This window comes from Lissotriton helveticus, chromosome 5_1 (genome assembly GCF_964261635.1).
Source record: "Lissotriton helveticus chromosome 5_1, aLisHel1.1, whole genome shotgun sequence".
In the NCBI taxonomy this organism is placed as follows: Eukaryota; Metazoa; Chordata; class Amphibia; order Caudata; family Salamandridae; genus Lissotriton; species Lissotriton helveticus.
This window is the reverse complement of record NC_136065.1, coordinates 367281345-367305991: the sequence shown is the minus strand read 5'-3', so window position 1 is coordinate 367305991 and position 24647 is coordinate 367281345. Positions and strand designations below refer to the sequence as shown.

General features: G+C 45.4%; 1 protein-coding gene across 1 annotated transcript in view; it reads left to right on the top strand.

Moving 5' to 3' along the window:
* Positions 1–24647, top strand: part of LOC144753167 (uncharacterized) — a 334464-nt gene that overhangs the window by 71595 nt on the left and 238222 nt on the right. The window contains exons 2-3 of the mRNA XM_078640935.1: positions 19598–19736; positions 21776–21837. Coding sequence (XP_078497061.1) covers positions 19670–19736; positions 21776–21837 — 129 coding nt within the window. The 5' untranslated portion in view covers positions 19598–19669. The remainder of the gene's footprint in view (positions 1–19597; positions 19737–21775; positions 21838–24647) is intronic.

Sequence of the window (24647 nt, the reverse complement as noted above, 5' to 3'; positions counted from 1 at the left end):
GCACAGTACAGGATAAGCAAGAAATAACAAACAAATAAAAAAAATCACATGAGCTTTGAAGCAAAACAGTACAAGAGCCTGAAAACCCCATAACCCCTGTAAACGATATTCTTCACTAGGAATAATATCCCAGAAATAATATTGGTACCTAGCATATGATCATAGAGAAGATTACAAACAAAGTAAAATAGAGGGGATTTATAGATGACAAATCAAATAGGGAGCATACATACGTACTTATATCTTACTTATCTTTCAAATTATTCAGGGGTTCCCATATTTGCAAGCCTAATCTTCTTCCCCTTTTACCCTTCCTTGCATATATCCCCCTTTCCAGGCTATAAACAGAGAGAAGTCTGCCCAGCCATTGATGAAATGTACGGGGCATTGGATCCCGCCATGCTGAGGCAACACAAAGTCGTAGCACTGCCATTGCCAAGAATATGAAATAACATTCTGGGTTAGCTATATCCTTCCCATCTACGCTTAGGATGATCCCAGATGGTGTAAGAGTAGTATCAATTCCCAAAGATCTCCCTAAGAAGGATTCTATTGCCTTGAGCAATGGATGTAAGCTTAGACAGGTAGCAAAGATGTGTACTGTCCCAGCATCTACGCTGCTACACCGAGGGCAAGTAGTACCAGATGTGCCCCCCCATTGTGCAGTCCTAGCCGGCGTATAATATAATGAGTATATTGTTTTGTAGTGCTGGGCCTGGAGTGCAGCAGAACAGAGAATGCTCCTTCCCAGTTCTAGTGAGAGGTGGAAGCTGTCCTGCCCAACACTGAGTCTCTCGGCCCACTTGCTTTCATATTTTCCTAGATCATTCTCTCTACTTGCTATCAATTCTGCGTATATTCGTTTAATCGTACAGTTTCCTCTGCCTTCAATGAGTTCCAGAATTGCATTTTTGCCAAACCCAGCTGGGCCCCCTTCTTTAGACATCAAGAAACTCCTAACCTGTAAATATTTGTAAAAGCTCTTTGTATCAACACCGTACAACTGCTGGATATCAGAGAATTGACAGATTCCATGCGAGCCCATGATGTCCCCAATTTTCACCACTCCACGCCGCCCCCAATCTAAAAAGACAGTCTGCGAAGATTGCTGTAGGAAGGAAATTATCTCCATACAACCGTGTATATGCATTATATCTCTCAAGGCCACTCTTCTTCCTGAATGCTGACCATATCTTATATGCAGCCATCAGGGTCTTGAATTTAGTTCTCTTGAAATAGCTAGGGTCTGTGTAACAGTATTGAATATATAGTAGTAGAACCTGGAGTATCCTCCGCCTCCGCTATACCTCCCCCTATAAGCCCAGACATGTACTGCAAAGCTGCTGCCCAGTGGTACATTTTAAAATCAGGGACAGCCCAGCCACCTCGGTCTGTAGGGAGTGCCATATATCGTAAAGCCCGCCGCGTCTTGCCGTGTGCCCATATAAATCTATTTGACATCTGCTCTAGGGTAGTGTACCATTTTGCCTCAAATATTAGTGGGATTGCCCTAAATATGTATAAAAACTTTGGCAGCAGGATCATTTTTATAACATTAGTCCGACCTACTATAGAGAGGTGAAGGTTATGGAGTCTATCAAGATCTATTTTTGCCTTGTTAAATATAGGCTCTATATTCCTAACCACTACATTATCCAAGTCTGCTGATATATTAATCCCCAGGTATACCCCAGATTCCACTACACGACTATCAGAGCAAGCCACCTTATTATTTTTGATTATTTGTGTCTTAGGGACATTAAGGGCATATCCAGATACTCAGCCAAACTCCGCAGCCTCCCCCTCGACTTCCCTTATAGCCTCTGTAGGGGCTGGAGAGATGACTGCCATGTCGTCAGCATATGCGAGTATTTTACACTCACCACCCATGGTCTTTACCATGGTCTTTACAGGCAGGGTCCTCCTATTCACTTCGAATCTACGAAGCAGGGGGTCTATGTACAACGCAAAAAGCAGTGGAGATCACGGACACCCCTGCCTTGTACCTCGCTTTTTTTCTAAAATCTTCGTGTATTCTGTATTTACAGGGACGCGCGCTGTGGGTTCCAAATATAACGCCTGAATAGCCTGTATGTAGTCATCACCAATACCTGCCCATCTTAGAGAAGACCAGAGATAGTCCCAGGAGACCCGGTCAAATGCTTTCTCAGCATCCAGCAACATAACAGACATCGGGTCTCCTGAGACCTCTGTGGCATCAAATAGGGTGATAACTCTACGAATGTGTTGGGTCGTCCCTCTTCCTGGGATGAATCCATGTTGTGATTCACTAACCAGTGTACCTATCACCTTCGAGAGCCTGGAGGCCAAGACTTTAGAAAAGATCTTTGCGTCTGCGTTCATCAATGTTATTGGCCTGTAAGACCCAGGGTCTGTGGGAGATTCCCCTTTTTTTAGAATGATAACCATTTCGGCTCCCGCCCAAGTCTTTGGAGTAGAACAGCCTCTTTGGGCCTGTTTCAATGTTTCAATCAGATCCTTAGAGATTTCTTCCTGAAAAGTTTTATAGAACTCATTGGGGATCTGGTCCGGTCCTGCGGCTTTACCTGACAGCAAGCCCGCCAGGGCAGCCATAATCTCTTCCTCCACCATAGGTGAATCAAGCTCTTCTCTGCTCTCGTGCGAGAGAGATGGGGGAGGTATATCCACCAGATAAGCTTGGATTTCCAAGGGGTCTTTTGGTTGATCTTCATTGTATAATTTGGTGTAAAACTGTCTGAACACCTCACAAATCTCACTTGAGTCCGTAATCATGGGCCCAGAACTGTCCATAATCACCAAGAGCAGCTTTTTCGAGCTGCGAAAGTGTGACCCACTCGTTCGCTACATTCATAACAGTGCTCCTTCCATGATACGTACGTGGCGGTCACCTTGCTAGTAATATTTTCCTCTGCCGCCGCCTTCGCCCTCGCCACCTTGATCAAAATCTCTTCTAAAGGCGCGCCTGCAGATGAAAGTGCCACTAGTTCCTCCTAAGCCTCCACTAAGGTCTTAGTCAACTCTATTGACCTTGCCTGCTGCTGCCTTTGTCTAAATAAACTAAAACTCAAAGTTTCACCACGGACTCCTGCCTTAAAGGCATCCCAGGTAAATCCTGAGGCGGTGCTACCCCTGTTATTATCCCAGTTACCTTTAATCCAGCTTTTCATGTGCAGCACATAGCTACTGTCTTTTAATAGTCCACGCTCAAAAGTCCACTTGCGCGCAGGCCTCGTTCTTGTTTTTGTTATCTAAGGAGAAAACTAAGGGATTGTGGTCTGATATGATACGGGGTCGTTTTTCAATCTGGGAGTTTGCTGTCAAACTGTTAGAAATCAAAAAATAATGTAACCTAACGCAAACTTTGTGGGGAGCCGAGTAATAGGTTGTCCCAACATCTCAGGCCTTTACTTTAGACCATACATCTACTAATGCGTTATTTCTTGCCAGACTTAAAATTGCCAGACATACCATCTTCTTACGCCCCTGATATTTGTCTGTTGGCTCCAGGCCGAGTCCTCCTACACCATTGATATTAAAATCACCACAGAGAATCACATAGGGGGCCCTAAATCTAAAATAGCTCTAAATCTAAAATGGAAAAAATCTCCGGATCATCCTCCGTAGAGCCATAGATTGATACTAGCGTGACCCAATCGCCATTAATCATGCATTCTATTAAAACCCACCTTCCCCATTGATCCTCAAGTTTCTTCCAAACTGGGACATCCTTATATTTGGAGAGAATTGCCACTCCTCTAGTTTTAGTACCTTGCCTTGAATGAGCCAGCACGTGATAGCCTAATTGCTCCAGCAAGAACCCCTTATTTCCTTCAATGTGTGTCTCCTGTAGGCAGATAAAGTCTGCCGGCGAGGCTCTTAAAATCGCTGCGACTCGCTGCCTCTTAAGCTGCTCGTTCAGACCACACACATTAATAGTGATTATTCGTGTATTCATCAGGGTACGTCTAGTGATTGTCCTAACCGGCCATCCGATCCAACATTAATAAATTTTCTACTATTGCATTCAAGGCCTACAGTGTCCCCTGCTACCTCTTTGTTCTGTGTGTTCCTTAGTGTGTTGTGTCTATATACCCAGGAATGCCCTACTGTGCTGTTCCCTGCCACCCTCTCCCTCCCCGCCTCTCCTACTCCCCCCTCCCTCAGAAACTCCCCCCCCTTACGGGCAAATAGGTCAACCATGACCTATGTGCGGCAGCTGTATGCCCGCAGAATGTCGCACCGCCTCCCCCCCCTCTTTATATTCCAAATTACTGCCAATATGCTGATGCACTAGTCACACATTCAATGCAATACAATACTGGGCTTGAAAGATAAACTCCTGGCCTTATATAGGTAATTCTTCGGGTCGATTGCCACGTTCCATCAGTAGCCCCCTTTAGAGCATTCTTTTCTTTTAGCTCCGTCAGGTATGCCTGGGCCTTTATCTATGAAAAGAACATCCTTACTTGCCCATTCACCAACACTTTCAAATAACAAAAAAACCTCATGTCCCAAAGATTGAAAAGCCGGGATCATTTGCCTTAAGCGCCACCTTCTCTCTACAGTTGCGTGGGAGAAGTCTGGGCGGGCAAAGAATGTTATACCCTCAGCAGACCTATTTGCCTCTGGTCTTGCCCTGTCCATAATCTCCTGCCTAAGGAGGTAATTCCCTATATAGATAAGAATAGATCTAGGTTTGGTATTTGATGCTGCTCCATATCCCTTCCTCTGGGTCAAAGGGAATCTATGTACCCGTTGGACCTCACTCTCCCAATTCCATGCTGATAGCTCAGGAAAGGCACCTTTTAGTAAAGAGACAACAAAAGAACGGATATCTTGCCCCTCTGCCCCCTTGGCCACCGCCAAGAGTCTAACATTGTTGCGTCTTTGGCGATTCTCGAAATCTTCGAGCTTCCATTGCAGATCTTCCGCCAATTTTTCCCGCGTCTCCTTAAACTCCTGCCATTTAGAGACATCGTCCTCAAGTTTCCCAGTCCGTTCTTCAACCTGAGTGACTCTACCTGCCATGTTCATATACATTTTGTTCATTTTCCTTAGCGATCCTTGTATTTTTTTAGATGTTTGTCTGGCCCTTCTTGTCTCTGCCCTGGCCTCCCCCTGCATTTGCTTAAGAGTGCTGAACAATAGGTCTATGGTAGGGGGTTACAGTGCGGTTGCGGTATGCTGCTGCACATCTGAGCCTCCACTTTCTTGATACAATTGGGATGTTGCCGAATAGTCCAAATCGAGCTTTTTAACTACATCCCCCTGGGATGGACAACCTCTCGATTTTTGTTTGACCCGGGATCTTTCCCTCTGCTGTCTTGCCCTCATGGTACCAGGCGCCCTTTGAACTGAGATACCTTTCTCAGTGGAAGGGTCAGTGTTGGAGTCAGAGTCAGAATCGCCTGTCAGGCTATACCCGCTTGAAGGTGAGGAACCTGTGTCCTCATTAAGAGAAAACAAGCAATCATCGCTGGGGGAGCCAGGCACCGAATCTGAGATAGCTGCCTTCTGGGGATACTTAGATATGTCCGACCCCGCCGTAACTACTGGTGCCAAGGATGCCTTATTCCCATCTCCCCTGGTGCGGTTTATGCGGTTTGTGCGGCTTTTCCCTCTTCTTTCACAATATCCAGCACTGGTGTAGTTATTCCCAGTCCCTGTCCCGACCCTGCGTGAGCATTCTGCAGAGTGCAGTTATCTGCATCAATAGTTCCCAGAATTTTTTCCACCTCGCGCTCCCTCGCTTGCAACCGCACGTGTACTGCCAGCGGTGCTGCGGCTGGTGGAGCACGGAGCTGCTGTCTGATGTCGGCATCCGTGTTAGCATCCGCGCCGTCCTCCAAGTCCTCTTCTGGGTGTTCTGCCTCTTTCTGCTGGCTACCTCCGCGGTCCTGCACAGATACAGCGTTGGTTGCTGGCCCGGGGATTCCTTTCCCTCCAACCTTCTTCTCAACCTCCTCGTCGGTATCCAGGATCCCCTGGACTGACCTCCCGGTCTCTGTCTCATCCGCCTTCTCCACGCTCTGCTTACGCTGTCTTTCCGAGGGATCGGAGCTGCAGGGAGTCTGTCTGAGAGCCGAAGGTATTCTGGCTCCGTCTGCGTTCGTCTCCTGCCCGGTCAAGGCAGACACCGCGGGAAAAGCCTCGTACAAGGTAGGTTGCTGCAGTGCAGCGTCTTTGCCTTTTGCACCTCTAACCTGGCACTCTTGGTACTTTTCTTTGCCACGTCGAGGGTTGTCTCCTTTTCTCCAGCACAATGTCTAGTTTGTTCTTCCATCAGCCCGAAATTTTTTGCCGCTGCTAATTTTTTTACCAAGGCTGCTCCGCGTAGGTTAGGGGCAGATGCTGTCACAGGTGTTATTGCTGCAGATTCTTTCAGCTCCTTTTGCTCCTTGAGTTTAGCCCCTCTCGGCGCCATTCTGGACATCAGGTAGCTTACGCTCTGGAGGAGGTGAGCCTTCAAAAGTTTCCCCACAATAATCCGGCGTGAGGTTTCTTCAGCTTGGTTCTGTGGATGCCTCGGTCTACTCAATAATCGCAGCAGCCAGTCTGAAATAGTCAGCATAGTCAGCGTACTTCAGTATCAGCTTCTGTAGTTATACCATGGGGAGGAGAGGCATGCGACTGCTCCCATACGGTCTGTCAGCGGCCATCTTGCCCACAAAACCACAAATGAATCCTTAGGTGGTCCAGAATACTGCAGTTCGACTGGTTTTCAATATTTCAACCCCTCTCCCTCTTTTGCAACGACTTCACTGACTCCCTAAACATCAGAAAATCAAGTTTAAGATCTGTTGCATTGTATACAAAGCACTTAATGACAGGGTCCTAGCTATCTAACTGAAAAACTCATCTGATATCAGCTGAGCAGATCTCTACGCTTAGGGGAGAAACCTTCTTGTCACCCCATGTTTTAGAGTCTTATACATGTTTTAGGAAGTCCTGCACGGGGGTAAAGCCTTCTTCTTCCTTGCTCCACTACTTTGGAATCTCTGTCTGCACCTTCGAAAGTGCACAGTCCTCATCCTTTTTAGGAAACTTCTCAAAACAGAACTCTTCTGCAACTGACTCTTCTGGCCTGGTGTCCCTGCTTTTCCCTTAGGGGGTGATTCTAGCGCTCAACAAATTTCATCATTAATTCATTTAAGCTAGGAGGCATCAGATAGAGCTTGAGAGGCTCAAGATGGAATCACAGAAGACGGTTTTAGACCATCAGGGTGGGCTCAAGGAGCTGGAGTTAAAGAGTAAATCCAGCACGGATGGTGGCAACAATTCCTCACTTCACTCAGATAGGATTTTGCACATTCCCATGAATGTAGGCAAGGAATTTAAAAAGGGTTACAACATACAAAGGTGGTTTCTGGCCTATGAGGCAGCTATACACATGAATGGGGTCTCTGAAAAGCATTGGGGGGCAGGATTGTGGCTCCATTTCTCAGAAGAGGGGAGGGATACATTGTTGGCTTTGGGTAAGGGGTACAATATCACCTACACTGACATGAAGGAGGCCTTTTTCACTAGGTATGGTCTCACTCCTGATAAACATCGGGATCAGTTTAGGTCTTGGAAGAAAACGGATTCCCAGACATGGTTGGAATGTGTGGATTCTTACTTCAGGGCACTGGATGGTTGGGTGAAGGGCAACAGTGTAACAGATTTTCAGGGGCTGTACAATTTGAATCGGTGGGAGCACTTGTCTAGTCAGTTTTGCAGAGTTGCACCAGTGCTTAACTCAGTGCTTTCCAAACTTTTCATGTTGGTGACACACTTTTTATACATGCGTCATTTCGAGACACAGTAATTCAGTTTTCCTAGCAAACCGGAGGTTAAATTAAGCGCATTTTTAGATGTGCATCATTTCGCGACAAATTTATTCAGTTTTACTAGCCAACCAGAGGTTAAATTAACTGCATATAAGAGATAAGGACAAATACATATATCATAGATTAGAAATTGTAAATAACAAAATGTATGGGGACACAACATATCTCACAAAACCTTTCATTGATATTTTCAGAAATATATGATTTGTAAGATAAAGCACATACATTTCCAAAACATGTTGTCCTTTATGAGTAACAATATGGAAATATGTGCAATAATTAAAACATTTGAACAAAACCAAGAACACTTACTATTTTAATGAGATGTATCAGGTTGATAGGATGAACACAGCTGGTCAATATTTGGTGTAATATTAGATAAAGACACTCATTTTGTCATCAAGCATTTTCAAGCTTCCACGTTTCAGTGTCATTTTTTATTTCAGCTAATTCCTCTTCTTCAAAAAGTGAAAAATGTCCTAGGAGCAGTTGAAAGAAATGGATTTCTGTTCAATCATAAGGCGTTATTACGAAAGTCCGCCCGCCATCGAGGTGGTGATTAAGGACCTCCCGCTTCTTTGGTGGCTGTCCCACATGTGAAATTACAATTTTTCCTTTACACTTCTTACATACTGAGACAGACCGTTCAGTTGATTCTTGGGTACTTTCCTCAATAGCTGCAACATTTTGTTCTTTGTAAACGCCATCTTCACCAGCTTTTCGCTTGTTAATTATAAACATATCCATTTTGTGTTTTTGTTTGCCTTATCTTGCCCTTGCCTAGTGATCTCTGGAATGTCCCCCAGCAAATCCTGAACTTCAAAAGTGTTTCCTTTTTTAGACTTTCACGAAATAGGTTACCACCTGGGTTAAACTGACACTAGATTAAAACATACTGTCTCTCATGCCTCTGTGTGACTGGTGCCTGCTACTTCTTGTGCTATTGTCTCTGGTGCTTGTTTCTGCAGTGTAGCTGTTTCTGTGGCAAGTGCTGCTGCATCCACTTCCTACAGCCTATGATGCTGCTGTGTCCAAAGTGGCTGTTTCGGTGGCTAGTACTGCTGCATCTGGGAAACTATGGGGCTTCCGGGAAAAGGAAGAAATGTGGAAATCTAGAGAGGAATAACATGAGATACAAAGTTTAACATATATTATACTGCCTACCAGTATGGATGACATGATTCGTACGCTACAGTCCTCATTCTCTTTAGTAACATTTCATCTACATTAATTTGAGTAGTAGATAATAATGTGAAATTAGAGCTCTCTGCATAAGGTGGGACAGAAGTAATAACTGCATTGACACTAGCTAGGGCAGCAATTGACCTTGGTTTGGACAAAGCTAGTCATCAGCCTTTGTGTCAAAAGGTGAAAAGACAGTGTTTGCATAAAAGCTAGAAGACCAGGTGCTCATTATGGCAGAATATATACTGCCTACTACTGGGAAGTGGTACTCTGCCTGTGGAAGTATTTCAGTTGTGCTAAAAAATATGGGTACGCCCCTTTTCCAATGCAGGCGTAGGTGTTTGAGAGTTTAAGTGCCTGCTCACACAAAGCAGTGTATGAGAGAGCATGGAGCCTGAACGGGTCTCTGAGGCAGTCTGCCTGTGTGTACATGCAGTGTTGACTGAGCTCTGCCTTAGAACACTGGCTAAGTGTTTAGATATACATGTTCCTTTTAAGAGGGGGTCAGGGATTCGGCAGACAGGAGGCGGCTGCTAGACAGGAGCACTGACAGAAGGTGAGGAATCAGGAATGTGGCAGAAAGGAATGACAAGAGGTGGTGAGGGATTTTGAATGCAAGAAGGACTGACTGGAGAAGGCTGACTGACATGAGGGGGTGAGGAATTAGACTGACAGGAGAGGTAGACGGACTGATAGGGGCAGTGACGGGTGGGGGGGGGCAGAGATCCAGGTCTCATTATAAACAGGGGTAGGCCAGAGAGATGGGAAGAGGGGTAGCTTCTGACAGGAGGTGGTATCCCTGCTAGGAGTGGATGAGGGGCACTTTGCAGCAGTAATGACAGGCACGTAGAGGCATGCCAATGAGGCACTGACATGCTGCAGGGGAGGCAAGGGGTCTCTTGCAACCTGCACACCCGGCCCGGCGCATCCTTACTTTTGAAGCCTGAGTTGGCGTCTTCATCTTCCTCGCCGTTGGACTGCATGGGCTCCTACACCTCAATGTTGGCGTGATGGGTGGGAGGGAGGTCAGAGATCCAGGTCTCATTATAGACAGGGGTGGGCCAGAGAGATGGGCAGGAGAGTTAGCTTCTGACAGGAGGGGGTATCCCTGCTAGGAGTGGAAGAGGGGCTGTCTTGCAGGAGTAATGACAGGCATGCAGAGGCGTGCAGGCAGAGTCGGACGTGTCAATGAGGCGCAAACATGCTGCAAGGGAGGCAAGGGGTCTCTCGCAGCCCGCACACCCATCCTTAATTTCGAAGTCTGAGTTGGCGTCCTCATCTTCCTCGTCATGGACTGCATGGGCTCCTATGCCTCAACGTTGGCGTTAATATTGTGCGCGCGGCAACCATCCCGCACCATCCTGCACAGCAAACTCCACCAGGTCCGGCGGCCACTGGCGCAGCACCTCCACGGTGTAGCCCGGCAGCAGATCGGTCAGGCAAGCCAGGATCTCGATGCCATGATGCTCATGGTGGCAGTGGTACCCGGGCATCTCTGCGCCACGGGGGCTCGATGCTCATGGTGGCAGTAGCCCCCTGTGCACCACGAGGGCTCAGACAGACAGCATAGCCCAGCGGCCACCCTATCCCCCTCGTCCCCGGGCTAACACTCCTGCTGGGAATGGGTAGCGGTGGCGGCCCTTCTGACCAGACAGCGCACATACTCGCCTAACGGTCTCCCTCTCCTTTCTCAGCCTATGTCTGCGTACTGTGAACTCACTAACATGTGCAGTACCAGCGTCATCGCGGGACACACCCACCCATGGCAGTTGACAACAGTACCGTATTGCTACACAGAGTTTGGAAAGCTCTGATTTAACTGATTATAAGCTGACTGACCCCAGGAAGCTTTCTATGGAGGTGGACCGCTGGGTTAGTACCAGGCTCCACAAGAAGGTATATGGGGAGACTCAGCTAAAGGTGGGCAGGTTCCCCAGCAAAAGAGTGGGGGAACAAGGATAAAGCACAGGAGTTCTCTAAAAGGCCCCACAAAAATAGCCAGGGTAAAGGTGCTATGCCTGTGAACAGGTGGGTCACTTGAAGGGGGACCCCAAGTGTCCTAAGAGGGCACAGCCACCCACTGGTGGGCAGTCCAAGGTGTTGGCTAGTGTAGCACTTGGGGAGGTGGGGTACCTACAGGAAGGTTGGTATCCCACAGAAATGACACTCGTCTCACTAGGGAACAGTGAGATGGTCCCAGGAAACCAGGTGCCAGCTAACACTGAAAAATACAGCGCCTGGGTGACCATCAATGTAAGAAGAGTAAAGGCTCTCAGAGATACTGGAGCTAATGTGACCTCAGTCCGGTGTCACCTGGTCTCTGAGGAGCAAGTAGTCCCTGGGGCATTCCACCAAGTGGATGACTTAGAGTGCCAGTGCATGGTGGCGCAGGTTCCTTTTAAATGGGGGAGGGGGAGTCTTAGGTCCCTAGAGGGTCGTTGTGAGCCCTACCATGCCTGTAGATTGTCTGCTAAGTATTGACCTGGAGTAGTCCTTATAGAAGCATGTGGAACTACTGTCTCACTTGGAGATGCTTGGGTAGCCAGAGGGGCATGGGTGACCACTTGGTCAATGGCAGCAGGTAAGGACCTGGAGCCTGAAACAGTGGCCCAGGTTTCTGTCCAGAGAAAGGGCAGTGGGTGCGGGAAACCTGCCGGTGGTTCCAATGGTCCGGGAGGAGGCTGACCTCGAAAGGGACGCCTCAGTACCTACTAGGGAGGAGGTAGCTGAACTGGGGGACTTACCTGAGTTGACCCATTGACAGCAAGAAGGTGGTCCGACTAGGGTAGCATTCTGCAGGGAGCAGAAAGAATACTCTTCTCTAGAGAGTTTGCGGCAGCAGGCTGCTAACCAGGCAGCTGGTGATCAGTCTGGATCACACTGGATTTACTGGGGGAATGGTCTCCTATACAGCGAGCCTAAGGTCACTGAGCCTGGGTCAGCCTGTGTGCTGGTGGTACCCCAGTGCTTCAGGATGTTCCTACTGGGTCTGGCTCACGACGGGCCTTTGGCAGGACATTTGGATCAGGATAAGACCTTTGATAGGATTGTGGCTCACTTCTTTTGGCCCCAAATGCAAAGGCAGTCAGATGCACATTTCAGGTCTTGCCAGGCAAGTAGTAAGAGTGGGAGGAAGTGTACAGCTCCTCTCCAACTTTTTCCAGGTGTAGGAACCCCATTTGAAAGGATTGGGATGTATATTGTGGGGCCACTGGATCCCATGACAACCATGGGCAACAGGTACATCCTGGTTTTGGTGGGCCACGCCACCCAGTACCCGGTGGCTATCCCTCTCAGGACAACGACAGGTGACAGTGGTGGGCCTGGCGTTAATGGGGATCTTTTCCCGTGTGGGCTTCCCCAGAGAGGTGGTATCTGACCGTAGGGCCAATTTCATATCCAAGTATATGACATCCCTGTAGAAGGAGTGCGTTGTGGCCTACAAGTTCCACCACTCCTTATCACCCACAAGGTAATGGTTTGGTGGAGAGATTCAACCAAACCTTGAAGGGCATGATCAAGGGTCTAACAGAACCCATGAGGCAAAGTGGGACGTTCTCTTACCATACCTTCTCTTTGTATACAGGGAGGAACCACATAAGTCCTTAGGGTTCAGTCCCTTTAGGCTTCTGTATGGGTACCCTGTGAGGGGACCTCTCAGTTTGGTCAAGGAAAGCTGGGAGACCGCTCCCAGGAAAACTCCCCAGGATGTATTTACCTAAATGCTGATCTTCAGGAACCAAACTTGCAGCTTCAGGAAACTTACTCAGGCGAACCTGGAAGCAAGCCAGAAAGTGTGGGTCATGCCCCCAGTGGAACCTTTTGGCTTTCAGGACCAGTGGACTGGGCCTTTTGAGGTAGTGGAGCTCAAAAGTAATGTCACCTACCTGGTAAATTTGCAGACTCCCAGGAAACCTTTGAGGGTCCTACATGTGAACTACCTCAAGCCTCACTTTGAGAGGTCCGAAGTGAGCATGCTCTTGGGGACACATGATGGCGTGGAACAGGAAAGTGAACCTCTCCCTGACCTCCTGTTCACCAAGGATCACAATGGGTCAGTGGGAGGTGTGATTCTCTCTCCTTCACTGACCCCAGAGCAGCAGATTGACTGTCACCAATTGATGGGGCAGTTTGCCATGCTGTTCTCCCTGACCCCAGGTGTTACTTACTGGTGTACCCATGACGGGGACACTGATGACAGGCCTCCTGTGAAACACAAGATTTACAGGCTGACTGAGCGGGTTAAAACAAGCATTAAAGTGGAGGTTTCTAAGATGTTGGCGTTAGGGGTGATCGAGCCCTCCAACAGTCCTTGGGCAGCCCAATGGCCTTGGTCCCAAAGGCTGCTGCACCTGGTACCACTCCTGAACTGCGGTTCTGTGTGGACTACCGTGGGCTCAATGCCATCACCAGGACTGATGCGCACCCCATCGCCAGAGCTGATAAGCAAATTGATCGGTTGGGAGCTGCCAAGTTCCTCAGCACGTTTGACTTGATGTCTGGGTACTGGCAGGTTGCCTTAACCGAGGGGGGCAAGGAGAGGTCTCCATTTTCAACCCCAGAGGGGCACTACCAGTTTCAGGTGATGTCCTTTGGGTTGTAGAATGCCCCGTCACCTTTCAGAAGTTATCAACCAGGTGTTGGCTGGAGGATTTCAATGCCGCCTACCTGGATGACATTGCAGGGCTCAATTACAGCTGGGAAGAACACTTGCATCACCTCTGGGAAGTGTTGAAGGCTCTGCAGAGGGCAGGCCTCACAGTCAAGGCCAGTAAGTGCCAGATAGGGCAGGGCTCTCTGGCATACTTAGTGCACCAGGTAGGAAGCAGCCAGGTGGTGCCCCTACAGCCTAAGATTGACACCATTCTGGTTTGGAAGCCCCTAAGACCCAGACAGAGGTGAGAGCCTTCTTATGTCTCACTGGCTACTATAGAAGATTTGCAAGGGCTATGGCATGATTGCTGCCCCCTTGACAGAGCTGACTTCTAGGAAGGTGATCTGGACTGATGACTGCCAGAAAGCTTTTGATGCCCTGAAGGCAGCCATGTGCACGGTGCCTATGCTCAAGGCACCCGACTTCTCCAAGGAATTCGTAGTGCAGACTGACGCTTCCGAGCATGGTGTGGGAGCGGTGCTCTCACAACTTAATGAAGAGGTCCTAGACCAGCCTATAGTCTTCCTTAGCAGGAGACTACTCAGGAAATAGAGGTGGAGTGCCATAGAAAGAGAAGCTTTTGTTGTGGTCTGGGCACCTAAGAAGCTAAGACTCTCCCTGATTGGGACTCACAAGTTCAGACAGACCACAGGCCCCTCAGATGGTTGATGCAAATGAGGGGTAAGAACCCAAAACTGTGAGGTGGTCCATCTCCCTACAGGGAATGGACTTTACGGTCGACACCGCCCTGGCACAGAACACACCAGTGTTGATGGTCTGTCCAGGTTCTCCAGTCTTAGTGAAGAGAATTCCAAGGAAGTTGGGTAGTTCTCCCTACTTTCAGCTGGAGGGGACGTGTGTTAGACCTGGTATCTTTTGGCATGTTTCTCCTGTCTTTTGCTTTCTGACCTCCTGGTTTTGACTTAATTTTTGCTGATTTAGTGTCTCTGCGCACTTTCTCACTGTTGTTCAATGTTAAAATCCAAGAGCTTCTATTGTAAATTGGATTATGGATTGGTGTTTCCGTGATTGGCATATTTGATTTACTGGTAGTAAAGTGAACTGAGAGTGCCAGGGCCTGTAAATCAAATGCTGCTAGTGGGCCTGCAGCACTGATTGTGCAGCCCACATGATCAATCTTTCAAAGGCTTCTCAGACCTGCCACTGCAGTGCCTGCACACAGTTTTTACTGCCATGTCAACTTGAAGTATAACTTCCCATTGAGAGAAGATAGGATAATGGGGTTTAGTATGCCTGAACTCAGAATATAAAATACATCTTTTAGTAAAGATGATTTTTATATTGTGTGTTTAAAAATCTACTTTTAGAAAGCAGGTATTCTCTTGCTTAGCTATCTGGTGAGCTTCTACTGGGTTGTGGATTGACTTTGTGGCTTTGGTGTGACTAGGGCTGGGGAGGTGCCTCTCTCCAAACAGCCAGGGGGGTGGGGGGGTCAAGGTGTGTCCTGTTATTCCTGGATGAGTCAGGGCTGGGCTGAATAGACCTGGGCTGTATTTAGAGTAGTGGGAGGAGATTTCCTTGCAACTGAATAGACCTGGTCTCCTTGAACAATGCTGTCTCTACCTCCGGGCCAGAGGACCAAACTGGTTTGGACTAAGCACAGACACTCTCTGCCCAAGATAAAGAGAAATTCAGTGTGGATATTGGGGCCCAAACCTTTAGAACGCTCTTGCATCAAGGAACCTGCCAAGAAGAAGAGCAGGAAGAACTGCCAGGCGTAGTACTGCCCCTTTACTGTGTTGTTGCTTTGCTGGTTTGGCCTGCAGTTGCTACTTCTGCCTTGGGCAGTGAAATGACTGAACTGAACTTTATTTAATTGTTGCTGAGCATCTCCAAGGGCTTGAAATAGTACTTGCTTCCTATTCACAAAGTCTCAGGGATAGCAAAGACTTCATTTACCTCTGGGTACTGCGCCTGGAGCTGTGGGTTTCAGTTGCCACAGGGGGGGAAAGCAGCTGACATCATTGCAGGCTCCAGGTCCTGAAGGCACTGCAGAGGGCATTGCTGCACTTCGTACCACAACCCTGGTCTCACCGACGATAACCGCCGCCACCACCGAGCTGCTGCTTGCACCGCGACCTGTTGGCACCGCACTCTGCACCGCCTCGCTTCACTCCACCGCCTTGGTCCCAAAGGTACAGTTTATTAGTCTGCTGACACTAAAGCCGGCCTGCACTGACAAGGTTGGCCGGAACTGTTGGAGTCTTTTGTTTTCAGCACTGCAGTAGCCCCAGACGGAGCTACCGGCTACAAGGAACTGCATTTTAGCGTTATTCTTGCAAAGTGCCTATTTTGGATTACTGTATTTATTTATTCATTTATAAAGTTTTATATAGCGCGAACAAGATCCGAAGGATATCAGAGCGCTTTACAATAAGTTGGTGGAGAGGACAAAATGAAATATACACAGCAATTGTGGGGGAAAAAAACCCACAATGATAAACAGTAAGCAACGAAACACATAAAAGGTACAATATTAAGCAGACGATATGGTCCGTGACTGTTAGTTGTGCTAAGGAGCTAGGAACCAAGAGATAGCCACCTTATGAGTACCACAACCCCTTATGGTAGGAATTTGCTCATTAAGAATCTCTTGGCTTCCAGTTTGAAAGCCGCCGTCGTAGCGAGTCTTGGCCTCTGGCATGAGGACGTCCTCAAAAGGACTGCCTTCCTTGCTGGTACTGCCAACTTTGTTGCTGTCCCTGCTGTTGTGATTGGTTTCCTCCCTGATAGGCTTGTTGGTAATTTTGATGCAAGGTTGTGGGGTGTAGATTACCCAGTCCTGCAGGTCTTCTTGAGGTATGTTGGCTTTTTATCATTTCGGTCTTGTTTGCACAGATAAATATTATTTATTTTTCTAAAACTGGTGTGGTGTCCTGTTGTAGTGTTTTCACTGTATTACTGTTGGTTATGTCCAGCTGCTTTACAGACTGTCTCTGATATAAAGCTGACTGCTCGTGCCAAGCTACCAAGGGGGTGAGCAGGGGTTATTTTAGGAGTGTATGCTCCTTATCCTGACTAGAAGGAAGGGCCCCTATTTGTACAAAGGGCAAACCATTGCTAACTACAGACACCCATTTCTAACAGCTGCAGTCACCAGCATGACAGCAGCGTTGTGATTGGCTTGGTTCAGCTCTTGACAGGGAGTGGAAGCCTGTCATGTTCTTCACCCAGGCTGTGCAATACAACCAGGCGGCGAACATGCTAAGTGCGCCTGACTATTTAGCCGGCTCAAGACGTGCACATATTTCCTCCTCCTCCTACTCCCACAGTCAAGCCCCACCCTGCTCTAACCTGGCTCGCACTGAAAAATAAAATTATAATAACATTGTGTTATCATTTCCTTTTTCCTTTTATGCACTGCTGAAAAGCAGCGGAGGAGCCGCCACTAGTGGCAGTGTGTCTGTGTGTGAGGGTGACAGAGTACAAATGTAAGCAAGAGTGCAAGAGATATAGTGAGAATGTGTATGTGAGTGTATGTGTGTTATGCATGCAAGTGTGCTGCTGGTTATTCTAGCCTTATGGAAAGGGAAGTAATAGCATATGGGTGGGAGGTGTTACATATGGCAAACTGCAGGTCCTGTTGTGCTTCTATTAAGACACCATCATTGGCTGTGGGGACTCGAATTGTCTTACTAAGAAAGCCACTAGCCCAGTCACACCCAGCCAGAGGGCATGCACCACTACACCTGGCCAAAGGTCCTGACATTATGTACTTAATTCTTAGCATATGGGGTGGATTCATAGCAAAAGTTGGAACTGATATTTGAGGTAACTCCTGTCATAAGATTTCCTGTACTCATTTTATTGGGCTGTGTTTGGCAAAATGCTGATCCTAGTATACGGTAGGGAATTTCTAGAGGTACCCAGGACTGTGGATGAAGAATCCATGGTATATTTCTGACACTTTCATATTGAATGTACTACTTATCATAATGGGCTCACACATGAAAAAATGATGACCATGGTATAGTAGAAGTAATTTCTGACTTATGACATTTGAAAAAAACAGGATCTACTCCCAGGAAAAGCCAGGCTTCCCTGGTGCACCATGAAGGTACTGCAATATTTCATGAATACCCTATAAGATCTGCGGCGTTTTAGAAAATTTGATCCCAGAAGTTTCAAAACATTCTCAGGGGAGAAGTCTACTCTCCCTTAAATCATCTACAATAAGTCTGTTATCTTGTTTTGCTTGCTGGAATTTGGGGCAAGTATCCCACCCCACCACTTACATAAATGGCTATGAGGTTAGCTTTGACCACATTTCTGGAAATGTGGGTCCTGCCCCATTGCTGGAAGCAGGACTGGCTTTAGGGTGGTATGGCAGGGCAGCTGCACCTGGTGCTGACTTTGGTGAGGGGTGTTGTGTTTAAAAATAGCTTTGGGTTTAAAAGCACATAAACTTCCTTGTGCATCAGACAGTTTTCAGGCAACACTAAAAATTTTAAGATAACTCTGGAGATTAATGTTCATGATGATGAGAGGTCAGACTTTTGTTTAGTTGCAGTTTAGGCTCATTGTACAGTAGCACAGAGGGTTAATGTGCCTAACCTGTGTGCCATGCAGATCACAGAACTGAGTATGCAATAGTGAAAGGCTACGGAAACTGAAGGTAAGTTGAAGGTTTTATTCCCAAAGTACTCGCCCATGACAGGCATTGACCGGCCAGCTTGGATCCCAGAAGGAACTGGCTAGGTTCACTGGAATCCTCGCCTGCCACTCGGTTTGCCAGCACAGGCCTATTTCAAAAAACAAAAATGCTTTTTGATCAAAACTATGGTTGAGAGCAGAAGAGGTGCAGTTTGAGCGTGGAACATATTGCATGAGCTGCAACACTGCAGATCAAGCATTATAATACAATACATTGAAGCACTATGGAAACATGTTTTGTACATCACAGAGGCTGTGGAGAGATGAGGTGCACTGTTGGAGAGTGGTAGTGAGGGAATTCATTGAGAAACGAGTTATGGGGGAGGAGAGCGCCAAAAAAGACTATTGTAACAGCCACCACCAGTGCTTGAGCTGGCCCTGGCTGAGAATCTTAGCCCCCCCGAAGTTTGGGTCTAGTTATGCCCCTGGTTTCACTCTTATTACACTGCTCTTAGATTTAGGTGAAGAAGTTCTATTTAAGAGTTAGATCCGTTCCACATGAGCCTATGGGGTTCAAGGGCAATTAACCCCTTCCGTGCTCCCGTCGGCCGTTGGCCGACGGGAGCACTCCCTCCCCAGTGCTGCCGACGGAGCCCTGGCCACTCAATAGAACGCCCGCACCGCAGCGGAAAACCCGCCGCGGTCAAGGCATTAAGCAATCCTTAGTACTAGTGTTGCTTTTGTCCCTGTGACCACTGGAGCCAAACAAAAACTACTATTGCCATTAGTCTAACTCTGTTATATGTGTGCGTCAATGGGGCGTTCAGGGAAGCAAGCGAGGGGGGCAGACCACTTTGGAACCTCTAACAGTAAGTAGTGATCTCTTCATTGGTGGACTTTGTATTGTGTAATATCTGGTATCTCCTCGGATCATGTGTCCTCTGCTCTCCAGCAGTCTTCGGGGCTCTGCCCTATTGGCCAGCTTGTATGGCTCTTCTCTACCCAGCCACCTCCCCTCAAGGCGTTAGCCACCTCAGCGCTGCCTCTGCAGAAGTAGGCAGAAGCAGCCACTCTCCGAGTTGGACTACTGTTTACAAAATACATACACTTATCAAATGTATATAGCGCCCGTAAGTTAGGGTCTCTGGAAAGCGCTAAACGGGCCTGGTTTGTTTATATTGTCATCAGCAGTGAACACGAGCAATGGCAACATTGTGGGACAGCAACACTATAAATAATATGTTAAATAAAAAGGGAATGAGGAAAATATAACAAGACCTTAATACAAATTTTTTTTTTTTTTATGAAATAGAGAGACAAGAACCCAATGGGAAGGTAAACAAAGGGAGACAACAGTGCCAAAGACTGGAAGGAATTATGCAAAATGAAGAGAATGCCACGAGGGAACGATGTAGGAATAAAAGGAGAATGGGAAAAACGGACAAGGGAATGTATGCCAACATTTTACAACACACAATAGGAAAGTGGAAGATTTTCAAATCAAACCTGGGAGAATGCATTTTTCGTATTCATTTATATTGTAACAGGTGGAAGACAGCTACATAAAAGCTATTTTTAACTTCTAAAATGGCGAGTTGGCATATATGCCATATATGCCAGGGCAAAACAAACTTGGCTTTATAATAATTAAATATTATCATGGCTTTTTTAGCGCAACGAGGACAGAAGCATTGCACGCTTCCTTTGCTTAGGGACACGTGCTAAGGGCTCTTAATTGTAATACACATCTTGCATTGTGGGATTTGTAGTCTTACCTTTTAAACAGCATTGGAAATGTAAACAATAAACTTCAGGAGGACATAAACTGATGGTCAAGTTATGCATACATGTCAAAAGACCCGATTCAGGGAGTAGATTCCCGATTTTGGAAGCCAAAAAAAGCTTCATTTGAGCTGTCTCCTGCCGAAAAGGCATCTGGTTTAATGCAAATCAATGGGCAAAATACATTCGGTTGTTTCCCCCCCCCCCAAAAAAATCCCACTTTTCCGTTCAAAAATATTGACATATATGAATTGTGGCATCTAAAAATCAGTATTAACGAGGGACAGATTCCGCTCTGACAGTCAATTATGTTTTTAAACCTTTCACAATTAAATTGCAAGATTACAACATTGATGGTAAATGTATACCATCTAAATGGAAAGCTAAATTTAAGAAAAAAACCTTATGGGGTCTGCTGCACAGATCTTTGTGTAAACAGCAAGTTTCAGTGTATCATAATGGTAAGCTAATTATAAGTTAATGCACCTGCTGGAGAGATGTGTGTGCAGTCTAGTCGTAGGCTGGACTCATCATAAAATAGCAGAGGGATCAATGTGCATGCTGCAAAGCACATTGTGTAACATGCAACTTTATATTTTTGTATTACAGATTTGTACTTGATGTGAACAGTTCAAATGCTTTCTGCCGATATACTTCTGTTACTTGCAGGTCACAAGCTGCAGACTTTATGATATAGCTTAGAATATATGACGTTACAATGCATACTTTTATATCACAGTTTTTACGACACAACACATGTTCATAGGGTTAAATTAAAACTATCATTACAACACATACCATTTAAACGTATAGTAATTCTTCGCATACCTTTACCACGCATAAATGTCCTATGTTACAGTAAAAATTATGAAAGATTTTTTTTTACCACCATCCTCTGGGACGGATGGAAGGGAAGCGGGTTTTGAGTGGGAGAGTACATTAATAACCAAGTATTTATCTTAATGCTTGTGTATTAATTATAATACCAAAGTATTCAAATACATAGGTATTAATAATGTTTGTTTTTTGGTTTAATTGGTGTTGTACAATTTAAAAAAAAGAATAACTGATTTTTATGCATATATACAAAGCTTTTTTTAAGAAATACACTCTCAAGTCAGTGGCAAAAGCAGCATGTACATACAATGCACACAATGGGTATCCTTCAACTATTTCCATTACAGCAGCAGACCCATCCTCTACTCAAAATATCTGACAATCTGAAACAGAACTTATAAACCAACATTTTAACCAACACATAATAAATATACATTCTGTCAGGTTATGAATCACGCAGAACAATGTTTCCAATTGTATTTTCTTTCAAATTTTCATATACCCCATAAACATATATAAAAGAAGCCATCCACCATTTTGTGCTCACTGGTGCTCTGACTTCGATGGTGACCAGACCACACTCAGCAGGAGTAGGAGACATCTCAGACTTTTGAATTACACAGTGCCATCTACTGACTGAAGTGAGTGTACGTTTAAAAAGAAACACCTGCTTAATAAGAAGAAATAATTCATATACTTTAAATTTATTTTAAAATTATTTACAGCACTTCACAACCACCCCCCAGATCTACAACATATAATCCGGAATAAATATTTCTGTTCATACATAAGTGAATATCAAACTGCATCTATTTATATCATAAAATCCTAAATCGGAAACAACAATGGAACTTTTTTTTAATTTCTACAGATATTGATCATACACAAACAACAATGATACATTGTGGGAAACAATCCTTTGGACAATCATCTGTAAGTATACTATATAATTTATTTTGCCCACTGGTCAGTTGTGGGAGGCAAAATGATTATTCTAACTCCCCAGGGTGTTGGCTCCAAGGAAGGTGCTGCTCAGTGATGGGGTGCAAAATTATTATTCTAACTCCGCCGGGTGTTTGCCTCAGGGAAGGTGCTGGACAGAGGTGGGGGCAAAATTATTATTGTAACTCCACCAGCTGTTTGACTAAGGGAAGGTGCTGGACAGTGGTGGGGCCAAAATAGTTATTCTAACTCTGCCAAGTGTTTTCCTCAGGGAAGGTGCTGGACAGAGGCGTGTGTCACTGTGCAACTGAACCCTGTACATGGCCAAGCGTGGACAAAAATCATGCAGGGAAAACTCCCCTCCCCCAATGCAAGTGGCAGTGAAGAGGCTCACGTTCTGCTCCCCACCTCCTTAATCCAGCACCTTCCACTCACCGTCTCCTCCGGAGGACTTGTTCAGAGAGTGAAGGTAATCCAAAGAAAAAGCCTTTATTATTTTAGACACTCGCTAATTGTTGTATGTGCAGCCAATGTAACATAAACTTCCTTTCAAAAAAATGTATTTACGTACAACATTCCTATTTAATTAGAACAATACTGAATGTGAATGACCGTGACTAAGTAAGATTAGGTTCTCAAATAGCAATTTTTAAGGAATCGGTATTTGAGAATTGCAAAATGGAATGTAGGTAATAAATCGCAATTTTTTTGCGAATCCCTAAAATTCCTTAATTGAGATCAGCAAATTGCGAATCGCAATTAACCACTTGGATGCTAAGCTGCTTCCTGGATTTCAATGTAATTTCCATTGAAATCAATGGAAACTCCATGACGAGCTGTGCTCGTCATGAGCGTCGAAGGGGTTAAGGAATGAGTGTCCCATTCATTCCTATGGGCCAAGAGGCCCATAGGAATGAATGGGGATACATTCTCAAATTGCGATTTTCTATGAGAAAATCGCAATTCGAGAATCGCAATTCCAAGGGTGCAAGGGTGTCCAAAGGACACCTGTTGCACCCCTGGAATGTGCCTGTAAGTACATGTGGCGCACATACATGCCCTAAGGGCATATCTGTGCGCCACATGTCACTTTGAATAAAAAAAAAATGCATTTTGACAGGAAATCGCAAAATACCATCTACTTGGAGTAGGTGGTATTGTGCGATTCCTTAAGCCAAAATCACAATTTAAAAGGCACCCCTACATAGCAATTAAGGAATCGCAAAATTGCGATTCCTTAAATGCTTGAGCAAAATAAGGAATCACAATTTTTGCGATTCCTTATTTTGGTATGTGGCACCTACATACCAACACGCCGTTTGCGATTCGCAAACGCCTTCCTACAGATGCCCCTTAATATTTACACAACTGTGTTTGGCTGGGCATATCTATATTATCGTTAACAAATGTGCATTGTTAGAAGTGTACGTTTGTTTGAATGCAAATTGATTGGAGCCAATGTACATTAGTTTATATTGCACTGCACGGGTCTCGTCTTAGCATGGTAATGAAGTGTGCTTCTCGTCAGCGTCTTTGACTATTGAATACTATCTGAAAATGCGGTTGTGAGGGCTTCATGATTTATTTAGTATTACTTTTTTTCGATACAAACCAAATTAGACTGTTGGTTTTGCCATACCTGAACCATTCTACAAAGCAGGGCCTCTTTTAAACTTCGCAAGCAGCTGCATAATTTTTCCCACTTGCAAATCCTACAAGATACACCTAACATTCTTTGGGTAAACAAAGATAAAATCTAACTTGAGCTCTTCCTCAAAGTGCAGATGCCCGGAACTGTTTCCATACTCTAAACAAAAGATACTGTCAATAGTAAGGTGCACTTATCTTTTAAAAAAAATATATTTATAAGGCTTCTTTAATTTCATGCAAGGAAAAAAACAGCAAATACAAATCAATTATTTCACAGTAGTGCAACATAATTAATTACAATCATCAAAAGGGGTCCTGTGGTAAAGGAAAAAAAGAAAAAAAGAGTATACATCGTGTACACTTTACATTATCCTAAATCCAATCCGTGATGGGTGCCCATATCTTTACTCCCATAGCCCTCCTCTTTGCCCCTTTAGTTTTATAAATAGCCATTTCAAAATTGTATATTGTCAATAGTCTTTCACGCCAACTGAAAAAAGAAGGGGGCTCGGAATTAATCCAGTCTTTTGTAATTGAAGCTCGAGCGACAGCCATACAAATAAAAAGAAAACATGTCATAGCTTTTGATATTGGTTGATCAGCCATTCCCGAGCTACAACCCACCAATACCATCTCAGCAGTTAAGGTAATTGTGCATCCTAGAATTACAGCCAAAAAATGTTCAATATGCAAAAAGAACTCAGAAAGTATAGGGCATTAAAAAAACATATGAACCGCATCAGCGGCAAATTGACCACACCTATTGCATTTCGACCCTATTGTCATACTCCATTTTGATACCTTCCTAGGGGTATAGTATAGATCATGTATAGACATAAAATGTTGTGACTTCATCATCCCCGTTATTAACACTCGGTTGGCTAAGATAATAGATTCAAGGATATTGATTTCAGGTATCCCGGGCATGTTTACCCATTTAATTGACAATTTTCCAAGTCATCCGGGAATTCATGAATCAGACTAGAGTAACATTGCCCAATAGGTGTTTTTTTTTTCGCCATCAATTCAATTAGGGGGATTTTATTCATTTGATGTTCTATTACTGGTTGAGCATTCTGCAAAAAACTGCGCATTCGTAAGTATTTAAAAAAGTCATTTTTTGATAAAACAAAGTTAGCTTGTAAATCATT